The sequence below is a fragment of the Crotalus tigris genome, unplaced genomic scaffold (assembly GCF_016545835.1).
Source record: "Crotalus tigris isolate CLP2741 ecotype Arizona unplaced genomic scaffold, ASM1654583v1 scf7180000018684.1183181, whole genome shotgun sequence".
In the NCBI taxonomy this organism is placed as follows: Eukaryota; Metazoa; Chordata; class Lepidosauria; order Squamata; family Viperidae; genus Crotalus; species Crotalus tigris.
This window is the reverse complement of record NW_024097145.1, coordinates 189,640-210,000: the sequence shown is the minus strand read 5'-3', so window position 1 is coordinate 210,000 and position 20,361 is coordinate 189,640. Positions and strand designations below refer to the sequence as shown.

The window sequence follows — 20,361 nt, the reverse complement described above, 5'->3', positions numbered from 1 at the left end:
AGCTGATCTATCAGGAGCTGAAAATGGCATCAGCCACTTTACCAGCGTCAATTCACAACGATGCAACAGGTAGTCCTCGACTTACAATGTTTTCCTTTGGTGACCGTTCGAAGTTACAGCGGCACTGAAAAAAATGGACTCGTGACCCATTTTTCATACTTACGACCGTTGCAGCATCCCCACCGTCACGTGATCCAAATTCAGACGCTTGGCGACTGGCTCGTATTTACGATGGTCGCAATGTCCATGGGACACGTGATCCCTTTTTGTGACCTTCTGACAAGCAAAGTCAACGGGGGAAGCCAGATTCACTTAACAACCGTCTTACTGATTTAACAGCTGCAGTGATTCACTTAATAACTAATAATAATAATAATAAAGTTGAAAGGGACCTTGGAGGTCATCTAGTCCAACCTCCTGCTCAGGCAGGAAAGCCTATACCATTTCAGACAAATGGCTGTCCAGTCTCTTCTTAAAAACTTCCAGTGTTGGAGCATTCACCGCTTCTGGAGGCAGGTTGTTCCACTGGTTAATTGTTCTCACTGTCAGGAAGTTTCTCCTTAGTTCTCAGTTGCTTCTCTCCTTGATTAGTTTCCATCCATTGCTTCTTGTCCTGCCTTCAGGCACTTTGGATAATAGCCTGACGCCCCCCCCCCCTTCTTTGTGGCAAAGAAGGTCGTAAAAATAGGACAAACTCACTTAGCAAATGTTTTGCTTAGCAGCAGAAATATTGGGCTTGCTTGTGGTCGCAACGTGAGGACTATGTGTATTTTTAAAGGCGAGAAACCGAATGAACATCCTGAATGTGGTTTTTTAGGCCCAAGAAGGATAAGAAGTATTGATTGAAGAGGTGAAGTCAGCAAATTCAGGGATCGGGAGTGATTTACAAGACAGTTCTTAATGAAAAGGTTGCTCTTGAATTGCAGTATTGACCTGCTGGCTTGACTGATAATTGCAATTTACATCCCTTGTTTTTATTTTAATGGGTTTGACATCGCTTCTGATGTGCCCTCTTTAAAAGTAGGGTCAACGTAGGGTCCCCGTGCTTGCCGATAGCAACCAAGGGGCAGTGGAGAAGCTGTATCTTTGGGTATACTGGTAAATCCCTTCCTCCAGTGCCTTCGTAATTTTGGAAGGTCACTGAACGAACGGTTGTAAGTCAAGGATTACCTGTACCCTAGAAGCTCTAGTAATGGTACTGCTCCTGTTATTAAAGGTTTCTCTCTGGGTTGGGAAAGCAGAGATTCAGAATTCATAATCTCTGCTTTCCAAAAAGCATTTGCAAAATAAGAACAGAACAGAATAGAATAACAAGAGTTGGAAGGGATCTTGCAGGTCTTCTAGTCCAACCCCCCGCTCAGGCAGGAAACCCTATACCAATGATGGTGAACTTTTTAGAGATTGAGTGCCCCAAAACCACCCTATCCCCCCCACTCTGCCTTCCCCCCCTTCTGCCCGCAAGGCCACCCCCCCTCCATGGCCCACCGCAGATTGCCCAGGTGGCCCTGCAGCACCATGGCGGCCACGCCCTCCACTCGCGCCCTACAGCATCATCTGTGCGCGATGGGGGGCAAGGGCAGAGTGTTGACCCTGCTTCCTGGCTGCCATGTCCTTGGATGCGCTGCTCCGCGTGGACCGTGCCTGTGGGGTGACTCTCCTCTGGGGGGCTGCTGGTGAGGAGGGGGCTGTGGGGAGAGGTGGGGCTGGGGCGAAAGTGCATGTGCCCACAGAGAGGGCTCTGAGTGCCGCTTCTGGCACGCGTGCCATAGGTTCACCATCACTGCCCTATACCATTCCAGACAAATGGCTGTCCAATCTCTTAAAAACTTCCAGTGCTGGAGCATTCACTGCTTCTGGAGGCAGGTTGTTCCACTGATCAATTGTTCTAATTGTCAGGAAATTTCTCCTTAGTTCTAGGTTGCTTCTCTCCTTGATTAGTTTCCATCCGTTGCTCTTGTCCTGCCTTCTTCAGGTGCTTTGGAGAATAAGTTGACCCCCCGTCTTCTTTGTGGCAACCTCTGAGATATTGGAAGACTGCTATCATGTCCCCCCCCCCGTCCTTCTCTTCATTAAACTAGACATACCCAATTCCAGCAACCGTTCCTTGTATGTTTTAGCCTCCAGTCCCCTGATCATCTTTATTGCTCTTCTCTGCACTCTTCCTAGAGTCTCAACATCTTTTTTACATCGTGGTGACCAAAATTGGATGCGGTATTCCAAGTGTGGCCTTACCAAGGTGTTATAAAGCGGTATTAACCCTTCACGTGATCTTGATTCTATCCCTCTGTTAATGCAGCCCAGCACTGTGTTGGCTTTTTGGGCAGGTGCAGCACATTGCTGGAGCAATTAACCAGTGGAATAGCTTGCCTTCAGAAGTTGTGGGTGCTCCAACACTGGAGGTTTTTAAGAAGACATCAGACAACCATTTGTCTGAACTCATATAGTTTATTTATTTATTTATTTATGAGACTTATATACCGCTTTAAGTGCAAGCACTCTCTAAGCGGTGTACACCAGTAAGCAATGTGTGTGTATATATATATATATATATATACACACACACACACACACATTGCCCCCAACAATCTAGTTTCCTGCCTGAGCAGACTAGAACAGAGGTCTCCAACCTTGGCCCTTTTATGACTTGTGGACTTCAACTCCCAGAGTTCCTCAGCCAGCCCTGCTGGCTGAGGAATTCTGGGAGTTGCAGTCCACAAATCATAAAGTGGCGAAGGTTGGAGACCCCTGGACTAGAAGACCTCCAAGGACACTTCCAACTGTTATTCTATAATCCAAATGCACAGCACAGCAGTGGCTGTTTAAGGCGCCGCATCTGTTTTAACAGAGAAACGATTCAGTTATCGAGACAGGCCTGGTGTGATTAAGATAATGACTTCTGGGCTTCCCAAATGGATATTAACTGAGCAACTTCTGCTCGGGGGGAAATTTGCCACGCTCTGATGGTTCTGCAACTAGAAATTAAGGCTTTATCAGGCAGAAGGCTGGAAGGCATTCAAAGGCACTTTATTTTCATTTAGGAACAATTTGACAAATAAGTTAGAGCAGGGGTCTTCAAACTTGGCCGCTTTTAAGACTTGTGGACTTCAATTGCCAGAATTCCTCAGCCAGCCATGCTGGCTGAGGAATTTTGGGAGTTGAAGTCCACAAGTCTTAAAACGGCCAAGTTTGGAGAGCCCTGAGTTCGAGGTAGTTCTTGAGTTACGAGCAGAATGGAGCCTGGGAACTGAAGTCCATGCATCTTATAGTTGCCAAGGTTCAGAAGCATCATATTGCAGGATTGACAAGGGATCCTCTAGTTCAGGGGTAGGCAACCTTGGCTCTTTTATGGCTCGTGGACTTCAACTCCCAGAATCCCTGTGCCAGCAGGGCTCAGCTTGGAAACCTCTCCCTTTCCCTTCAGTGTGGCTGGCTCAGGAATTCTGGGAGTTGAAGTCCGTGAGTCATAAAAGAGCCAAGGCTGCCTACCCGTGGACTAGGCCTACCAGTTTCTGATCATCTACTCCTGTCAGGCTTAATAGACTAGGCCAGGGGTAGGCAACCTGGGCTATTTTGTGACTCGTGGACTTCAACTCCCAGAATTCCTGAGCCAGCATGGCTCAGCTTGGAAACCTCTCCCTTTCCCTCAGCATGGCTGGCTGAGGAATTCTGGGAGTTGAAGTCCACACGTCTTAAAACGGCCAAGTTTGGAGAGCCCTGAGTTCGAGGTAGTTCTTGAGCTACGAGCGGAACGGAGCCCACCTATCACAGTCAGAGTTTGTGAGGGTAATAAGTGGTTTCGGTCATGTGGATGACCTGATTTTATGACCTTTTTTTAAGGTGGCTGTTAAACAAATCTGCAGTTGTTAGGTAAAAGCTGGTCTGCAATGGCCGTGGTTTGAACGACAAAAAAGGAAGTAAATGATGGTTTTTGGCAAAACTGTCTTAAAACGTGGTTGTATGACCGCAGGACACCGCAAACAGTCAATGTAGCCTGATTGTCGAATGTGTGGTCATGTGGCCACAGAGGGATAAATGCATATTTTTAATCAATTATTGTATGTAATTATTGCATGACACCCGGAATCCCTTCTAGCAATATACAGGACCACGACTGAGCCCACCGAAAATTTCTGTGAAGCGAGACATTTGTTAAGTGGGTTTTGCCCCATTTTACGACCTTTGTTAATTGAATCACTATAGTTGTGATTCCAGCTTCCCCGTTGACTTTGCTTGTTTGACCTGACCCTGGAATGCTGAAACCATCATAAATAGTTGCCAAATGTCTGAATTTTGATCACTAGCGACCATGGGGATGCTACAAGGATCGTTAAGGGTGAAAAAACATAAGTCATTTTTTCAGTGCCGTTATAACTTCAGACAGTCACTAAATGAACTGTGGTTAAGTCAAGGACTGCCTGTAAATTCGATCGACAGATACAATAAATAAATCTTAGTCTCGCTCTCTTCTTATCCTGAACATCACCCCTCCCCTTGTTTCTCCAACCCCAGTTCTAACTTTCAGATTCCCCCAGATGTTCTGGCGTATCCATTCGCTTTAATGCGCCCCCCTCTATTCCTCATGACTTGTGCAACCAAAGGCTTTGTGGTAATCCATTAAGCAAAAAAAGGAAAGTTTTCATTTTTCTCCTGTCACCATTTCACCAGATGTCTGTAGTCTATCTCCATAGACTGAAATCAGCTTATTCTGCTTTTTTATTATTATTATTCCTCTCCAGGTGTGGCTTTATTCCTTTTTGTAAGATCTTAAGCCAAACTTTGTTTACATAAGCCGTTAATGCAAAAGTCTGCACATTTTCTTGCACTTACTTTCCTTACATACATGGAACTTTTTGCAGTCCACACAATCTTGTTCTATATTTATTGAAATAGAGCTATTAGCATTTAAATGGCTCCTTTTCCTGCTAATTTAAACAGTTGAGTCGTATTTCAAGGGCATCTGGCATTTTCCTATTTGACAGCTGGCCTCTTTCTTTCTTTCTTTCTTTCTTTCTTTCTTTCTTTCTTTCTTTCTTTCTTTCTTTCTTTTCTTTTCTTTTCTTTTCTTTTTCTTTCTTTTCTTTCTACTTTTTTCTTTCTCCCCTCTTTCTTTCTGTCTTTCCTTTTTCTTTTCTTTCTCCGCCCCTCTTTCTCGAGTTAATGCACACACACACACACACACACACACACACACACCATATATCATGTACACACACACAAACACATATACACACACACATATACATATATATTTTAAAGAAAGGAAAGGAAATGACCAAAATCACACCTAAATTAAGATTGCTCAATCATGGAAAATATCTAATAAAATTAAAATTGAAAAGTTTACAACAAAGTCCTTAAAAACAGGATTAGAGAATGAGAAACATCTGTCTGTCTGTCTGTCTGTGTGCGCGCGCGTGCGTGCGTTTGTGTTTTTAAGGACATTGTTATAGACTTTTCAATCTTCATTTAATTTTATTAGATATTTTCCATGGTTGAGTAATCTTAATTTAGGTGTGATTTTGATCATTTCCTTAACTTTCTTTAAAATGTACTTCTTTTTTTCCTTGACATTTCCTTATAGCTTTTGAGTGAGACGATCCTGGCCCTTCCTTGCATGACTAAAGCCCACATCATGCATGGTAAGGCTCACTGCTTAAAAGATTTTACCTCCATCTTTCCCTGAGTATCATGATAGCTTCAGAGCTGTACTTTGAATTTTGGCAAAGTTTTTTCCCCTCCAGTCTTCGTCTCATTATGAGTCCTCATTCCATAGGTTCTCTTTTATATTCTAAATAAGGGTACTATGTTTGTTCCTTACACTGATTTTTTTATTCTAACTGTATGTCAAAGCCCCCAAACCCATTTTTTTAAACAAACCATATAAGGAAATCACTTGCTTGACTGATTTATTTCCCCTGATTCTGAAGTCTTAAAAAAAAACCACAGAACAGAATAACAGAGATGGAAGGGACCTTGGGGGGCTTGTAGTCCAACACCTCGTCCAAGGCAGGAGACCCTAGGCCAGTGATGGCGAACCTTTTAGAGACCGAGTGCCCAAACCGCAACCCAAAACACACTTATGTTTCGCGAAGTGCCAGGGCCGCATCAGCATTGTGATGCCCTCAGGGTGGGGTGGGGGCGGGCGTGGCCTATGGGTGGGCGCGGCTGCGGTGGTCATGGCAGACTGAGTGGGCATGGCTGGGATGGGCGTGACACCTAGATGTTGCTCATGGAGGGATGCCTGTGGGGGCTGGGCAAGATTGGGGGAGATCCAGGGGGTCTCTGGTGGGTGGGGCAGTGGGCAGGAGACTTGTCCTGTGGGGTGATGCAGGGGGTAGGGCAGGAGGGCCATTGCTGCGGGCTTAGGCGAGGCAGGGGCAGCTGCTGCCTGACACCATCAGCCCCCACACACAGAGACCAGCAAACGCATGGGGGGGGCGTGCTCTACTGCCTCTACTGAAGCTTGCTAGCCAGCTGCTTCACCTCCTTTGTGCTGGGTGGGGCTGCCACTCTGGGGGCGCCAGTGGTAGCCTAATGGACCTGTGCAAACTGGTGGCGGTGGCAGGTGTGCCCACAGATAGGGCTCTGAGTGCCGCCTCTGGCACGCGTGCCATAGCTTCGCCATCACTGCCCTATACTACTTTCAGGGAAGTGGCTATCCAGTATCTTCTTAAAAGCCTCCAGTGATGGAGCGCCCACAACTTCTGGAGGCAGGTTGTTCCGCTGGCTAATTGTTCTCACTGTCAGGAAGTTTCTCTTTAGTTCTAGGTTGGTTCTCTCCTCGGTTAGTTTCCATCCGTTGCTTCTTGTCCTGCCCTCTGGTGCTTTGGAAAATAGACTGAACCCCTCTTTTCTTTCTGGCAGCCCCTCAAATATCGTAACACTGCTATCATGGTATCCCTAGTCTTTCTTTTCATTAAACTAGACACCCACAATTCCAGCAACCGTTCTTCCTATGATTTAACCTGCAGCTCCTTAATCATCTTTGTTGCTCTTCTCTGCACTCTTTTTTTCAGAGTCTCAACATCTTTTTTTATAGCGTGGCGACCCAAACTGAATGCAATATGCCTAGTGATACAGGATTTTTTTTAAAAAATACATAGCATTTCAAATTTAAGACAATGAGTTCGGTGTAGTAGTTAAGGCATCGGCCTAGAAACCAGGAGACTGTGAGTTTTTAGGCATGGCCCGAGGCCAGCTGGGTGACTTTGAGCCAGTCACTCGCTTTGAGACCTAGGAGGAAGACAATGGCAAACCAAAAATCTTGCCAAGAAAAAAGGAAGAAAAGGAAAGGAGAGGAGAGGAGAGGAGAGGAGAGGGAAGGAAGAGAGGACAGAAAAGAGGGAGAGGGAAGGGGACGGGGAGGATAAGGGAAGGAACGAGGATAACAATTCATAACTCGCACCAGTCCCAGGTCTCTGGAGGCCATAAGACATTTAACAATAACATCACCACTGACAAAATCACTTAGACCAGTGGTTCTCAACCTGTGGGTCGGGACCCCATTTGGGGTCGAACGACCAATTCACGGGGGTCGCCAAACAACGCAGTCCGCCATTTTTTCCCCCTTTTCCTTAGCTGCGCTACTCCCTTTTATTCTATTGGCTTTTGAAAGCCAATAGAATAGACTCTCTTGAATAGAGTCTAATTCTATTGGCTTTCAAAAGCCAATAGGAATTGTCCAGGCTGTCTCTGCCCTGCTGAGCCCGCCAAAAGTCCCATTCTGCAAACGGTGCTGCACCAGTTGAGTAGTCCTCGACTTACGACCGGTTGTGTAGTCCTCGACTTACGACCGGTTGGGGGTCGCAGCATTAAAAAGGTTGAGAACCACTGACTTAGACTCAATTACAAAAGGCAGCTTTACTAGGGACTGCCTACATTCTGTGATGATACCTCTCATATAACAACATCTGCCTCCCCCAGGTCTTTGAAAGGACTAGAGAGGTAGAGAAAAATACCAAATCCAATCTAAACATCTGGCTGACTGTGCTACAAACCCGAACAAGTTGGCTGAAGGCTGAAGTTAGCAATAGTGGCCTGAGGATATTTCCAAAATATTTCCCCCCCCCCCAAAAGAAAGAAAGATTCTGAAGATTAGATTTTCCTCAAGAAGAATGCCATAATTAAAGGTTAAATTATTGTACTCAGTCATCTGATATCTTCAATCAGTCCCCAGCCTTAAGACTACCTCTTCCTAAATCCACCAGTGTGGTGATGATGATGATGATGATGATGATGATGATGATGATAATAATAATAATAATAATAATAATAATAATAATAATATATTCCCCCAGTGAGGCACTACCTTGACGTGGTTGTGGGGCTTGTGTACTCTGAGGAAGATGAGAGCTATGCCAGAGGTTCAACCATACTGGACAGGTCTCATCAGAGGAGTCAGACAAAGAGTGTCTCTCCCATAAAAAATATGGTGAGACGTAAATTGCAGAATGCCATACCGGCTCGGACGTCGCCCGGGTTAACAAGGTCCGCGCTAGATATTGGAGTTCTGGATATCTGGTGAAAAATGGGTTACAGGACTCAGGACTGTTGGCTGAGCAACCAGGGCCAGCAGCTGCAGAACTACTGGAAGAAAAGGTGTTTACCCGTCGCAGATACACAGTGATGGAAAACAAAGAAATAATGATCTGTTACTACAGATCAAGTCCAACAAGAAGAGGATATCTAAAACGAATGCACCAATTCTGGAAAGAACAACATCCAGAATCAGAAATAACAGAACAGAGACTAGCAGATCAACGCCGATTTATAACACGAAATAAAGTATTTACAGAAACAGAATTGGACGAACTGCAAAGGTTTACCCAGGGCAAAGAAATCAAAGCCTTACAAGAAGTAATTCAGAATGTAGAGGCAAACCAGGGGGAGTTGGCAGTGAAAGAATCCAGTAGAGATATACAACTGTTCTCATTTGGAAACCAGGCACCTCTTCCTCAGGAAGAACAAAACCCTCTAACTAAAGAAATAAAAGAATTGAAACAAAGAATAATTGAGCATCTAGAACAGCACAAAAACAACAGAATAAGGCTGCCTGCATTGAAGCTTGTTCCAAAGAAACAGCTAGCACAAGCATTAAAAGATGCAAATACTGCAATAGCAAGTTTAAGCACCAATTCACTGCAAGAAACAAACCAACTAATGTACAGCACAGCTGCAGTTATAACAGAATACCTGGGATGTAAAATCAACAAAAAAGAAAAACAAACAAACAGTGCACCAGAAAAATGGAAGGTTAGACTAGAAAATAAGATCAGCAAGTTAAGATCACATGCAAGCAAGCTAGAACAGATGAAAGAAAAGAAGCTGAAGAACAAGAAGACCAAAGAATACCTAATCAAGAAATACCACTTAGAAACAAGGAAGATCAAGGAAGCACTGGAAATAATAAAGCAACAAATAACAGCTATAGCCAGGAAAATCAGTAGATATGAAGCTCGAATTGCAAACTATAGGCAGAACCTCCAATTTCAATCCAATCAGAAACGTTTCTACCAATCCATCAATGGAGAAACTGCAAGGAATCAGTCAGTACCTGACAAGGAAGAAACAGTGCAGTTCTGGAAGCAGATATGGGATAACCCAAAGAAATACAACAAGGATGCGGCTTGGTTAAAAGAGGTGGATGCAAATAAAACAGAAGTTGAAATGAAAGAACTAGTAATAACAACAAAAATGGTAGAAAAAAGAGCAAAGAAAATCAAAAATTGGTCAGCACCAGGTGAAGATGAACTGCATGGGTTTTGGTTGAAACATCTAACTGTTATACACCCACTCATTGCCAAACAGTTCAACAATATACTACAAGGAGGAGAAATTGAAAAGTGGCTAACAACTGGGAAAACCTACCTAATAATGAAAAATCCAGCAAAAGGGGCAACACCAGGTAACTACAGGCCAATTACCTGCTTACCAACAACTTTCAAATTACTAACTGGTGTGGTAGCTGATGCAGTACAACAGCATCTAGTTGAAAACAATCTCTTTCCACCTGAGCAGAAAGGAAACCGCCCCAATAGCAGAGGAACAAAAGATCAACTCCTAATAGACAAAATGATCTTGGAAAACTGCAAGAGAAGGAAGACCAACCTGAATGTGGCATGGATTGACTACAAAAAGGCATTTGACTCTCTGCCACATGATTGGATAATCAAGTGCCTAGAAATAACAGGAGTAAGTAGAAACATCAGAAAATTTGTGCAAAGATCGATGGCACAATGGAAGACACAGTTGCAGATCAATGGTGAGAAGCTGGGAGAGGTTAATATCAAGAGAGGAATATTTCAAGGAGATTCATTATCACCATTACTATTTGTTATTGCACTGTTTCCTCTGTCAACAATACTGAATAACTCAGGACATGGCTATCAAACATCAAAAACATCTGCCAGACTATCCCACCTCCTTTATATGGATGATCTGAAGCTGTATGGAAAAACATCATCTGAAATAGAATCGCTGCTCAACACTGTCCGTATATATAGCCAAGATATTGTAATGGAGTTTGGCTTGGACAAATGTGCCACACTTACTATCAAACAAGGAAAAATAGTGAAAACTGAAGGAATCAAGATGCCCCACGAAAATAACATTAAGAGTCTGGATGAGGAAGAGTACTACAAATACTTGGGTATCCTTCAAGCTGACAACATCAAGCACACTGAAGTCAAGAAAAAGATTAGAGGTGAATACATCAAGAGAGTGAAGAAGATCTTAAAATCCAAACTCAATGGAGGAAATACCATAAAGGCAATCAACACCTGGGCAATCCCAGTCATTAGGTACACAGCTGGAATAGTGGACTGGACTCAAGCAGAACTAAAAGCAATGGATAGGCAGACCAGAAAAATAATGACAATGAATCATGCCCTTCATCCACGCAGTGACATTGATAGACTTTATCTACCAAGGCAAATAGGTGGGCGTGGAATGCTACAAGTACATCAGATGGTTGAAGAAGAAAAAATGGCTTTGGAAGAATATCTGAAGAACAATGATGAAGATGCACTGAAATTAGTATATCAGGAAGGCTTACTAACTACTGGAGAGACCAAACTGGCCTACAAGAAAGACCAAATGAAGAAAAGAATAGAGGCATGGGAAGACAAAGCACTACATGGCCAATACATGAAAAAAATAGCTGGGAAAGCAGATAATAATAAAACCTGGCAATGGCTAAGAGCAGGAAAATTGAAGAAAGAGACCGAGGGACTAATTCTGGCTGCACAAGACCAAGCCTTAAGGACAAATGCATACAAAGTCAAAATTGAGAAGACAGCAACAGACAGTAAGTGCCGCCTATGCAAAGAAGCTGAAGAAACAGTGGACCACTTGGTAAGCTGTTGCAAGAAGATTGCACAGACTGATTACAAGCAGCGGCATGACAAAGTAGCAACAATGGTGCATTGGAAGATCTGCAAAAAATATCATTTGCCTGTAAGCAAAAACTGGTGGGATCATAAAATAGAGAAAGTCATAGAAAATGATAAAATTAAACTGCTCTGGGACTTCAGAATTCAAACAGACAAGCACCTGCAACATAACACCCCAGACTTAACAATTGTCGATAAGAAAGACAAAAAAGTCTGGATAGTGGACGTGGCAGTGCCTGGAGATAGCAGAATAGAAGAGAAAGAACTGGAGAAGATAACAAAATACAAAGACCTACAAATAGAAATAGAAAGACTGTGGCAAAAGCAAGCAAGGGTAGTACCAATAGTCATAGGCTCCTTGGGTGCAATCCCAAAACAACTGGAGCACCACTTGAACACCATTGGCATTGACAAATTTGCTATTAGTCAATTGCAAAAGGCGGCCTTACTAGGAACTGCTTCCATCCTGCGACGATACCTGTAATACCATCAAACATCCACATCTGCCTATCCCAGGTCCTTGGTAAGGACTCGATAGGTAGACAAAATGCCAAATCCAGTCTGAACATCTGGCTGACTGTGCGATGATTGATAATAATATAATATTAAGGCTTACTGACTACTGGAGAGAGCAAACTGGCCTACAAGAAAGACCAAATGAAGAAAAGAATAGAGGCATGGGAAGACAAAGCACTACATGGCCAATACATTAAAAAAATAGCTGGGAAAGCAGATAATAACAAGACCTGGCAATGGCTAAGAGCAGGAAAATTGAAGAAAGAGACCGAGGGACTAATTCTGGCTGCACAAGACCAAGCCTTAAGGACAAATGCATATAAAGTCAAAATTGAGAAGACAGCAACAGACAGTAAGTGCCGCCTATGCAAAGAAGCTGAAGAAACAGTGGACCACCTGGTAAGCTGTTGCAAGAAGATTGCCCAGACTGACTACAAGCAGCGGCATGACGAAGTAGCAACAATGGTGCAGCTTTGGGTCGGGACCCATTTGGGGTCGAACGACCATTTCACGGGGGTCGCCAAAATATCATTTGCCTGTAAGCAAAAAATATCATTTGCCTGTAAGCAAAAACTAGTGGGATCATAAAATAGAGAAAATCATAGAAAATGATAAAATTAAACTGCTCTGGGACTTCAGAATTCAAACAGACAAGCACTTGCAACATAACACCCCAGACTTAACAATTGTTGATAAGAAAGACAAAAAAGTCTGGATAGTGGACGTGGCAGTGCCTGGAGATAGCAGAATAGAAGAGAAAGAACTGGAGAAGATAACAAAATACAAAGACCTACAAATAGAAATAGAAAGACTGTGGCAAAAGCAAGCAAGGGTAGTACCAATAGTAATAGGCTCCTTGGGTGCAATCCCAAAACAACTGGAGCACCACTTGAACACCATTGGCATTGACAAATTCGCTATTAGTCAATTGCAAAAGGCAGCCTTACTAGGAACTGCTTCCATCCTGCGACGATATCTGTAATACCATCAAACATCCACATCTGCCTATCCCAGGTCCTGGGTAAGGACTCGATAGGTAGACAAAATGCCAAACCCAGTCTGAACATCTGGCTGACTGTGCGATGATCCATAATATTCTATTCTATTCTATTCTATTCTATTCTATTCTATTCTATTCTATTCTACTCTAACAACAACAACAACAACAACAACAACAATAATAATAAAGTTGGATGAGATCTTGGAAGTCATCGAGTCCAACCCCCTGCTCAGGCAGGAAAGCCTATACCATATCAGACAAATGGCTATCCAGTCTCTTCTTAAAAACTTCCAGTGTTGGAGCATTCATCGCTTCTGGAGGCAGGTTATTCCACTGGTTAATTGTTCTAAGTGTCAGGAAGTTTCTCCTTAGTTCTAGGCTGCTTCTCTCCTTGCTTAGTTTCCACCCATTGCTTCTTGTCCTGCCTTCAGGTGCTTTGGAGAATAGCTTGACTCTCTCTTCTTTGGGGCAGCCCCTGAGATATTGGAAGACTGCTATCATGTCCCCCCATTCATGCATTCACAATTTTTCTAGCACTTCCCTGTTGGGAGATATTTACCCGCTCTATTTAGGGGAGGCTCATAGATCTCTGAGACATTTTGCTTAACAGGAAAGGCCAGCTGTGTTCCCTTGACCAGAAAATACAACAAGAAAGTCTCTCTTACCTTGTAGATTTTGCCTTCCTCAGTACCCACGAGGAACAGATAATCAATCTTCTTGTGGAAATCAAAGGAAGTCCCACAGCCTGTATGGAAAACCAACAAAAAAAATATATAAATAAGGCTGCAAAATATTTGGGGAACACATTTCTGCTGGGTTTTGCTCAACATGAGGCGTTTGCTAAATATACTGTAGAGTTCTTTTGAGCTAACTGATAGAAACATCAGATGATGGGAGGACCACATCTGCCAGGGAACCAGCTGTTTGTCTGTCTACCCTTCCTCAGTCTACCACCACACTCACCAGCAATGTGTAAGAAGATGGCCAACCTCACAAAGACGTGGTTGGGCCTTTAGTTGCCTTTTTATTTTCATGGGAATTTGCTCAGGGATTTCCCCATACCAAAGGAAGCCATACATCTCTTGAGCTAGAATTCCTGAGCTACCAGAGGCTGCTTCATGTGATTAAAGGGACTCAATCGAGGTTAGGTCATTTTTAGAGACTTAAAGAAACGATCCTTTGACTCGTCTGAAGACCTTCCAATCAAGAGAGGCCTCTTGTTTCTCTCACTGCTCACCAGAATGTTCTACCCCTTGCTGATATGGGAGGCTGTTAACAGAATCCTGTCCCCAATTACTGCTTTTGGTGCCAATAACATAGGAAACGAAGGGAAATTCAAACTGTATCAAGGAGTCCGTAGTGGTCTCTGAGCTTGGCTGTTTTCTTGGAGATATTACATCACCCAGCTGGGAAAATTATCAGTGCTAGAAGGGAGGGGGGTTGTGGGATGATGATGGAGGAGGAGGAGGAGGACGACTGTGGGGTCCTTGGTGGTCTCCGAGCTTGGTTGTTTTCTTGCAGACATTTCATCATCCAACTAGGGAACATCATCAGTGCTAGAAGGGAGTGGTGTTTGCAGAGAGGAGGGGGGACTTCCTCCTCCTCTGCTTCATGTATTTTAGAATAGAATAGAATAGAATAGAATAGAATAGAATAGAATAGAATAGAATAGAATAGAATAGAATGTAGAGTAGAGTAGAGTAGAGTAGAATAGAATGTCGAGTAGAGTAGAGTAGAGTAGAGTAAATAGAATAGAATAGAATAGAATGTCGAGTAGAGTAGAGTAGAATAGAATAGAATAGAATAGAATGTCGAGTAGAGTAGAGTAGAATAGAATAGAATAGAATAGAATAGAATAGAATAGAATAGAATAGAATGTCGAGTCGAGTCGAGTAGAGTATAGAATAGAATAGAATAGAATAGAATAGAATAGAATAGAATAGAATAGAATAGAATAGAATAGAATAGAATATAGAGTAGAGTAGAGTAGAGTAGAATAGAATAGAATGTCGAGTAGAGTAGAGTAGAGTAGAGTAGAGTAGAGTAGAGTAGAGTAGAGTGGAGTAGAATAGAATAGAATAGAATAGAGCTGGAAGGGACCTTGGAGGTCTTCTAGTCCAGCCCCCTGCTCAAGCAAGAGGACCTATACCATCTCAGACAGGTGAGGGTCCAGTCTCTTTTTAAAAACTTCCAGCACAATCCCTCCTCTTCTAGCATTGATGATGTCACCTAGTTGGATAATAAAAAGTTTGCAAGAAAATCACTAAGGCCAGAGAGCATTAAGGACGCCAAAGATGATGACATCCTCCTCCTCCTCCACGTCCCCCGCCCCACAACTCCCCCCTCCCTTCTAGCACTGATGGTGTCACCTAGCTGGGTCACGAAATGTCTGCAAGAAAGTTCAGCGAGCACCAAGGACCCCTGAGCTACAAAGGTTTCTCTTCAATCGGAGCCTGTACCCATGGTTTGAAGCTGCAGCCCCTCCGGCCCCTCCACTGTCGCTCCTTCAACCAGCAGCTTGATGATGTCTGTGTGGACCAGTTCATTCTGTTGGGAGAAGAAAGGTCAGAGCCAGGTGGACAGCAGGACATCAACAAGACAAACCTTCCCAACAAAACGTTTTCCAAGGGATTTAAAAGCAAAGAAGAGGAGGGATGTGCTGAATGCTTCCTGAAGGGGTCCAATAACTTATGAAGACACAGTGGTAATGGGAACCTTGTACATCCTACACCAGGGGTAGGCAACCTTGGCTCTTTTAGGACTCGTGGACTTCAACTCACAGAATTCCTGAGCCAACATGGCTCAGCTTGCAAACCTCTCCCTTTCCCCTCAACATGGCTGGCTCAGGAATTCTGGGAGTTGAAGTCCACCAGTCATAAAAGAGCCAAGGTTGCTTGCCCTTGTCCTACACGTTCCACAGTGTCCTATCATACATGCATCTAGGTCAGGGATGTCCAATCTTGGCAACTTTTAAGACTTGCGGACTTCAAATCCCAGAATTCCCCAGCCAGCCTGCACTACCCAACCAGGCAACATCATCATTGCTTGAAGGGAGTCGGGTATGCTCTTGGTTCATTTAATATTCCCATCAACAGTGACAGGGCAAGCCACCGGGATATATATACAGAGAGCAAACCCCTCTCCCTTCTAGTACTGATGATGTTCCCTAGTTGGATAATGAAACATCTGCAAGAAAACAACCAAGCTCAGAGAGCACCAAGGACCCCACTGTCCTCTTTTTCCTCCTCTTCCTCCTCCTCCTCCTCCTCCTCCTCCTCCTCCTCCCCTCCCCCTCTCCACAAACCCCTCTCCCTTCTAGCACTGATGATGTTACCTAGTTGGATAATGAAACATCTGCAAGAAAGCTATCAAGCTCAGAGACCACCAAGGACCCCACTGTCCTTTCCTCCTCCTCCTCCTCCTCCTCCTCCTCCTCCTCCTCCTCCTCCTCCTCCTCCCCCTCCCCACAAACCCCACTCCCTTCTAGCACTGATGATGTTACCTAGTTGAATCGTAAAATGTCAACAACCAAGTTCAGAGAGCACCAAGGATCCCTTGATAAGATCTCATTTCCCTTCTGCTGGCTGGAGAACTCTGGGACTTGGAGTCCAAAGTCTTAAAACTGCCAAAGTTGGACAAGTCTAGGATCTCCTGGTGATGGGCCCAAAGTCGCCCAGCTGGATTTCAAGATTAAGGCAGGACTAGAACTCATCGTCTCCTGGCAATAGGCTCAAAATCACCCAGCCAGTTTTCACGCCTGATTGTGGGACTAAGAGTCTCATGCTTTCTAGCCCTGTGCCCTAATCACTATGCCAAGCTGGCTTCCACGAGACACTTAGGGCTCCAGCGAAGGATTCATAGTCGCCAAATAAATAGAAAAATCTTTATTCAAACGCTGCCTATATGCCTATATGTAGCTTGGTTGGTTTTGGCTTAGCATAATTTGTTCCACATGGCATTACGGATCAGTGATATGGGACCCAAGCCAACTGAGATGCACAGCAATAACGATTCAACAAGCTATGGCTTAGCACGGCATGAAGTCAGCCAAAACAATCATACATCTAAAGGGCTACAATTCTTTTCTTTTTAACCAGAGCAGGCTGAGCTTAGACGGTGAGGATTTTTCATCTTAGGAATTGCTATCTTTCCCTTTGTTGGGCTTTAGAGAGTCCTGAAAAGGATGAATGCGAGAAAACAAAAAAAATCCCAGCATTACAGGTTCACTCCCCATCAGAGCCTCCCGACAAAGCACAGCTCAGCTCTCTCATTTCAAGAACAACGTCCCAACGTCTTTATTTTTGGAAACGGCTGCGGGGAATCTGAATAAGTTCTGCACAACGGGGATTGGGGAAGAAGTTGAGGACGTACGTAAGTATATATCTGAGAATCTGTCAGTAGCCGTAGACTGCTGTAGAGGGGATGGCGAAGGCAGAGAAGACTCCATTTTTCACACTTGGGACCGTTGCAGCATCCCCAGGGTCATGTGATCAAAATTCAGATGCTTGGTAAGTGACTCATATTTATGACGGTTGCAGCATCCTGGGGTCATGTGATCCCCTTTTGTGACTTTCTGACATGCAAAGTCGATGGGGGAGCCAGATTCACTTCACGACCATGTGATTGATTGAACAACTGCAGTGATTCACTTTAAGATAGGATAGGATAGGATAGGATAGGGTAGGGTAGGGTAGGGTAGGGTAGAAGGGAAGGGGAGGGAAGAGAAGAGAAGAGAAGAGAAGAGAAGAGAAGAGGAATATCGAATGAACAAGAATAGAATAGAATAGAATAGAATAGAACAGAATAAAATAGAAAATAGAAAATAGAAAAGAATAGAGAATAGAATAGAATAGAATAGAATAGAATAGAATAGAATAGAATAGAATAGAATAGAATAGAATAGACCTTGGAGGTCTTCTAGTCCAACCCCCTGCTCAGGCAGGAAACCCTATACCATTTCAGATAAATCGTTGTCCAATCTCTTCTTTAAAACTTCCAGTGTTATAGCACCCACAACTTCTAGAGGGAAGTTGTTCCACTGATTAATTGTTCTCGCTATCAGGAAATTTCTTCTTAGTTCTAGATTGCTTCTCTCCTTGATTAGTTTCCATCCGTTGCTTCTTGTCCTGCCTTCAGTTGCTTTGGAGAATAGCTTGACTCCCTCTTCTTTGGGGCAGCCCCTGAGATATTGGAACACTGCTATCATGTCACCTCTCGTCCATTTTTTCATTAAACTAGACATACCCAATTCCAGTAACTGTTCTTTATATGGTTTAGCCTCTGATCTCCTGATCATCCTTGTTGCTCTTCTCTGCACCCTTTCTAGAGTCTCAGCATTTTTGTTTTTACATCATGGTGACCAAAACTGGATGCAGCATTCCAAGTGTGGCCTTACCATGGCCTTGTAAAGTGGTATTAATACTTCACATGATCTTGATTCTATTATTCTGTAAATGCAGCCTAGCACTGTGTTGGCCTTTTTGTGCAGCTGCAGCACACAGGTGATTCATATTTAAGTGATTGTCCGCTAGGCAAGAATGGTTGTAAAATGGAGCAAAATTCATTTAACATTTTTTCCAGTCAAGAATCCACTTATATAATGCTCAATGTTATAGATCTAAAGCAGGGGTCTTTAAACTTGGCCCTTTTATGATGTGTGGACGTCAACTCCCAGAATTCCTCAGCCAGGCACACTGGCTGAGGAATCCTGGGAGTTGAAGTCCACACGTCATCAAAGGGCCAACTTTGAAGACCCCTGCTTTAAAGGAACTAGCCATATCTAGCATAATGAAGAGAACAGTTAGGAGTGACATGACACTGTCTTCCAGTATTTGAGAGCCTAAAAAGTTGAGGTTTGATATTATTATCTTATTCTATTGCACCAAAGAGAGTCAGTCAATGGCTTTACTTTCTTTTTTCCCTTTGACCCACACTTTTCCCTTCCCCTTTTCCTCCCTCATTTTCCTACTATTTTCGTTTGTATTTCTGTATTCATAACTATTTTAACAAAATTAATTTTTTTAAAAAAGGATTGCAGTACGAACAAGAAATGCCCAAATAGCATTTGTTTTCAGGCATGTTGAAGAGGTCCACAGAGAAATGAATTTATTATTATAGGAGCCGTGGTGGCGCAGTGGTTAGAGTGTAATATTGTAGGCTACTTCTGCTGCCTGCTGGCTGACTGCAGTTTCGCAGTTCGATCCTGACCGGCTCAAGGTTGACTTGGCCTTCCATCCTTCCGAGGTCGGTAAAATGAGGATCCAGATTGTTGGGGCAAGAGGCTGATTATGTAAACCGCTTAGAGAGGGCTGTAAAAGGCCCTATGAAGTGGTATATAAGTCTAAGCGCTATTGCTGTCTGTCTGTCTGTCTGTCTATCTATCTATCTATCTATCTATCTATCTATCTATCTATCTATCTATCTATCTATCTATCTATCTATCTATCTACTACAGTGGTTCTCAACCTTTTTAATGCCGTGACCCCCAACCGGTCATAAGTCAAGGACTACTCAACCGGTCGTAAGTCGAGGACTACTCAACTGGTGCAGCACCGTTTGCAGAATGGGACTTTTGGCGGGCTCAGCAGGGCAGAGACAGCCTGGACAATTCCTATTGGCTTTTGAAAGCCGATAGAATTAGACTCTATTCAAGAGAGTCTATTCTATTGGCTTTCAAAAGCCAATAGAATAAAAGGAAGTAGCACAGCTAAGGAAAAGGGGGGGAAAATGGTGGACTGCGTTGTTTGGCGACCCCCGTGAAATGGTCGTTCGACCCCAAATGGGGTCCCGACCCACAGGTTGAGAACCACTGATCTACTACCTACCTACCTACCTATCTATCTATCTATCTATCTATCTATCTATCTATCTATCTATCTATTTTGACTCAGCCTGCCATCCTTCTGAGGTCGGTAAAATAAGGACCCAGATTTTGGGGGGCAATGGGCTGACTCTGTAAACTGCTTAGAGAGGGCTGTAAAGCAGCTATTACAATTGCTGTTGTTATTAGGTAACTACAACACTGAGGGTGAAGATTCGTTCTCCGAGCTCGTGGGTTGGTTTCCGAATGTTTTGTTACCAAGCTAGGTAACATCTTCAGCGGAGTTTAGGGGACGTCAGTGTAAGTGTTCTGCTTGGAAGGGCTTTGTGTTGCGGTCAGTAGGTCCTGTGATGGGTCAGGTGTGGGTGTGTCAAGTGAGGGTCTTGTGAAGGGTCAGGTGTGAGTCATGTCAAGGGGGGGGTCTTGTGATGGGTCATTGGGAGGTGGCCTGCTGGTTGCGGGGGGCAATAATAATAATAATAATAATAATAATAATAATAAAGTTGGAAGGGACCTTGGAGGTCATCTAGTCCAACCCCCTACTCAGGCAGGAAACCCTATACTATTTCGGACAAATGGCTGTCCAGTCTCTTCTTAAAAACTTCCAGTGTTGGAGCATTCACCGCTTCTGGGGG

The 20,361-nt window shown here is 43.7% G+C and overlaps 1 protein-coding gene across 1 annotated transcript in view; it reads right to left on the bottom strand.

Moving 5' to 3' along the window:
• The window catches only part of DNAI1 (dynein axonemal intermediate chain 1), a 205,599-nt gene that overhangs the window by 95,071 nt on the left and 90,167 nt on the right, over positions 1-20,361 (bottom strand). The window contains exons 15-16 of the mRNA XM_039355382.1: positions 15,366-15,453; positions 13,572-13,651 (exon numbers count right to left, since the gene is read on the bottom strand). Coding sequence (XP_039211316.1) covers positions 13,572-13,651; positions 15,366-15,453 — 168 coding nt within the window. The remainder of the gene's footprint in view (positions 1-13,571; positions 13,652-15,365; positions 15,454-20,361) is intronic.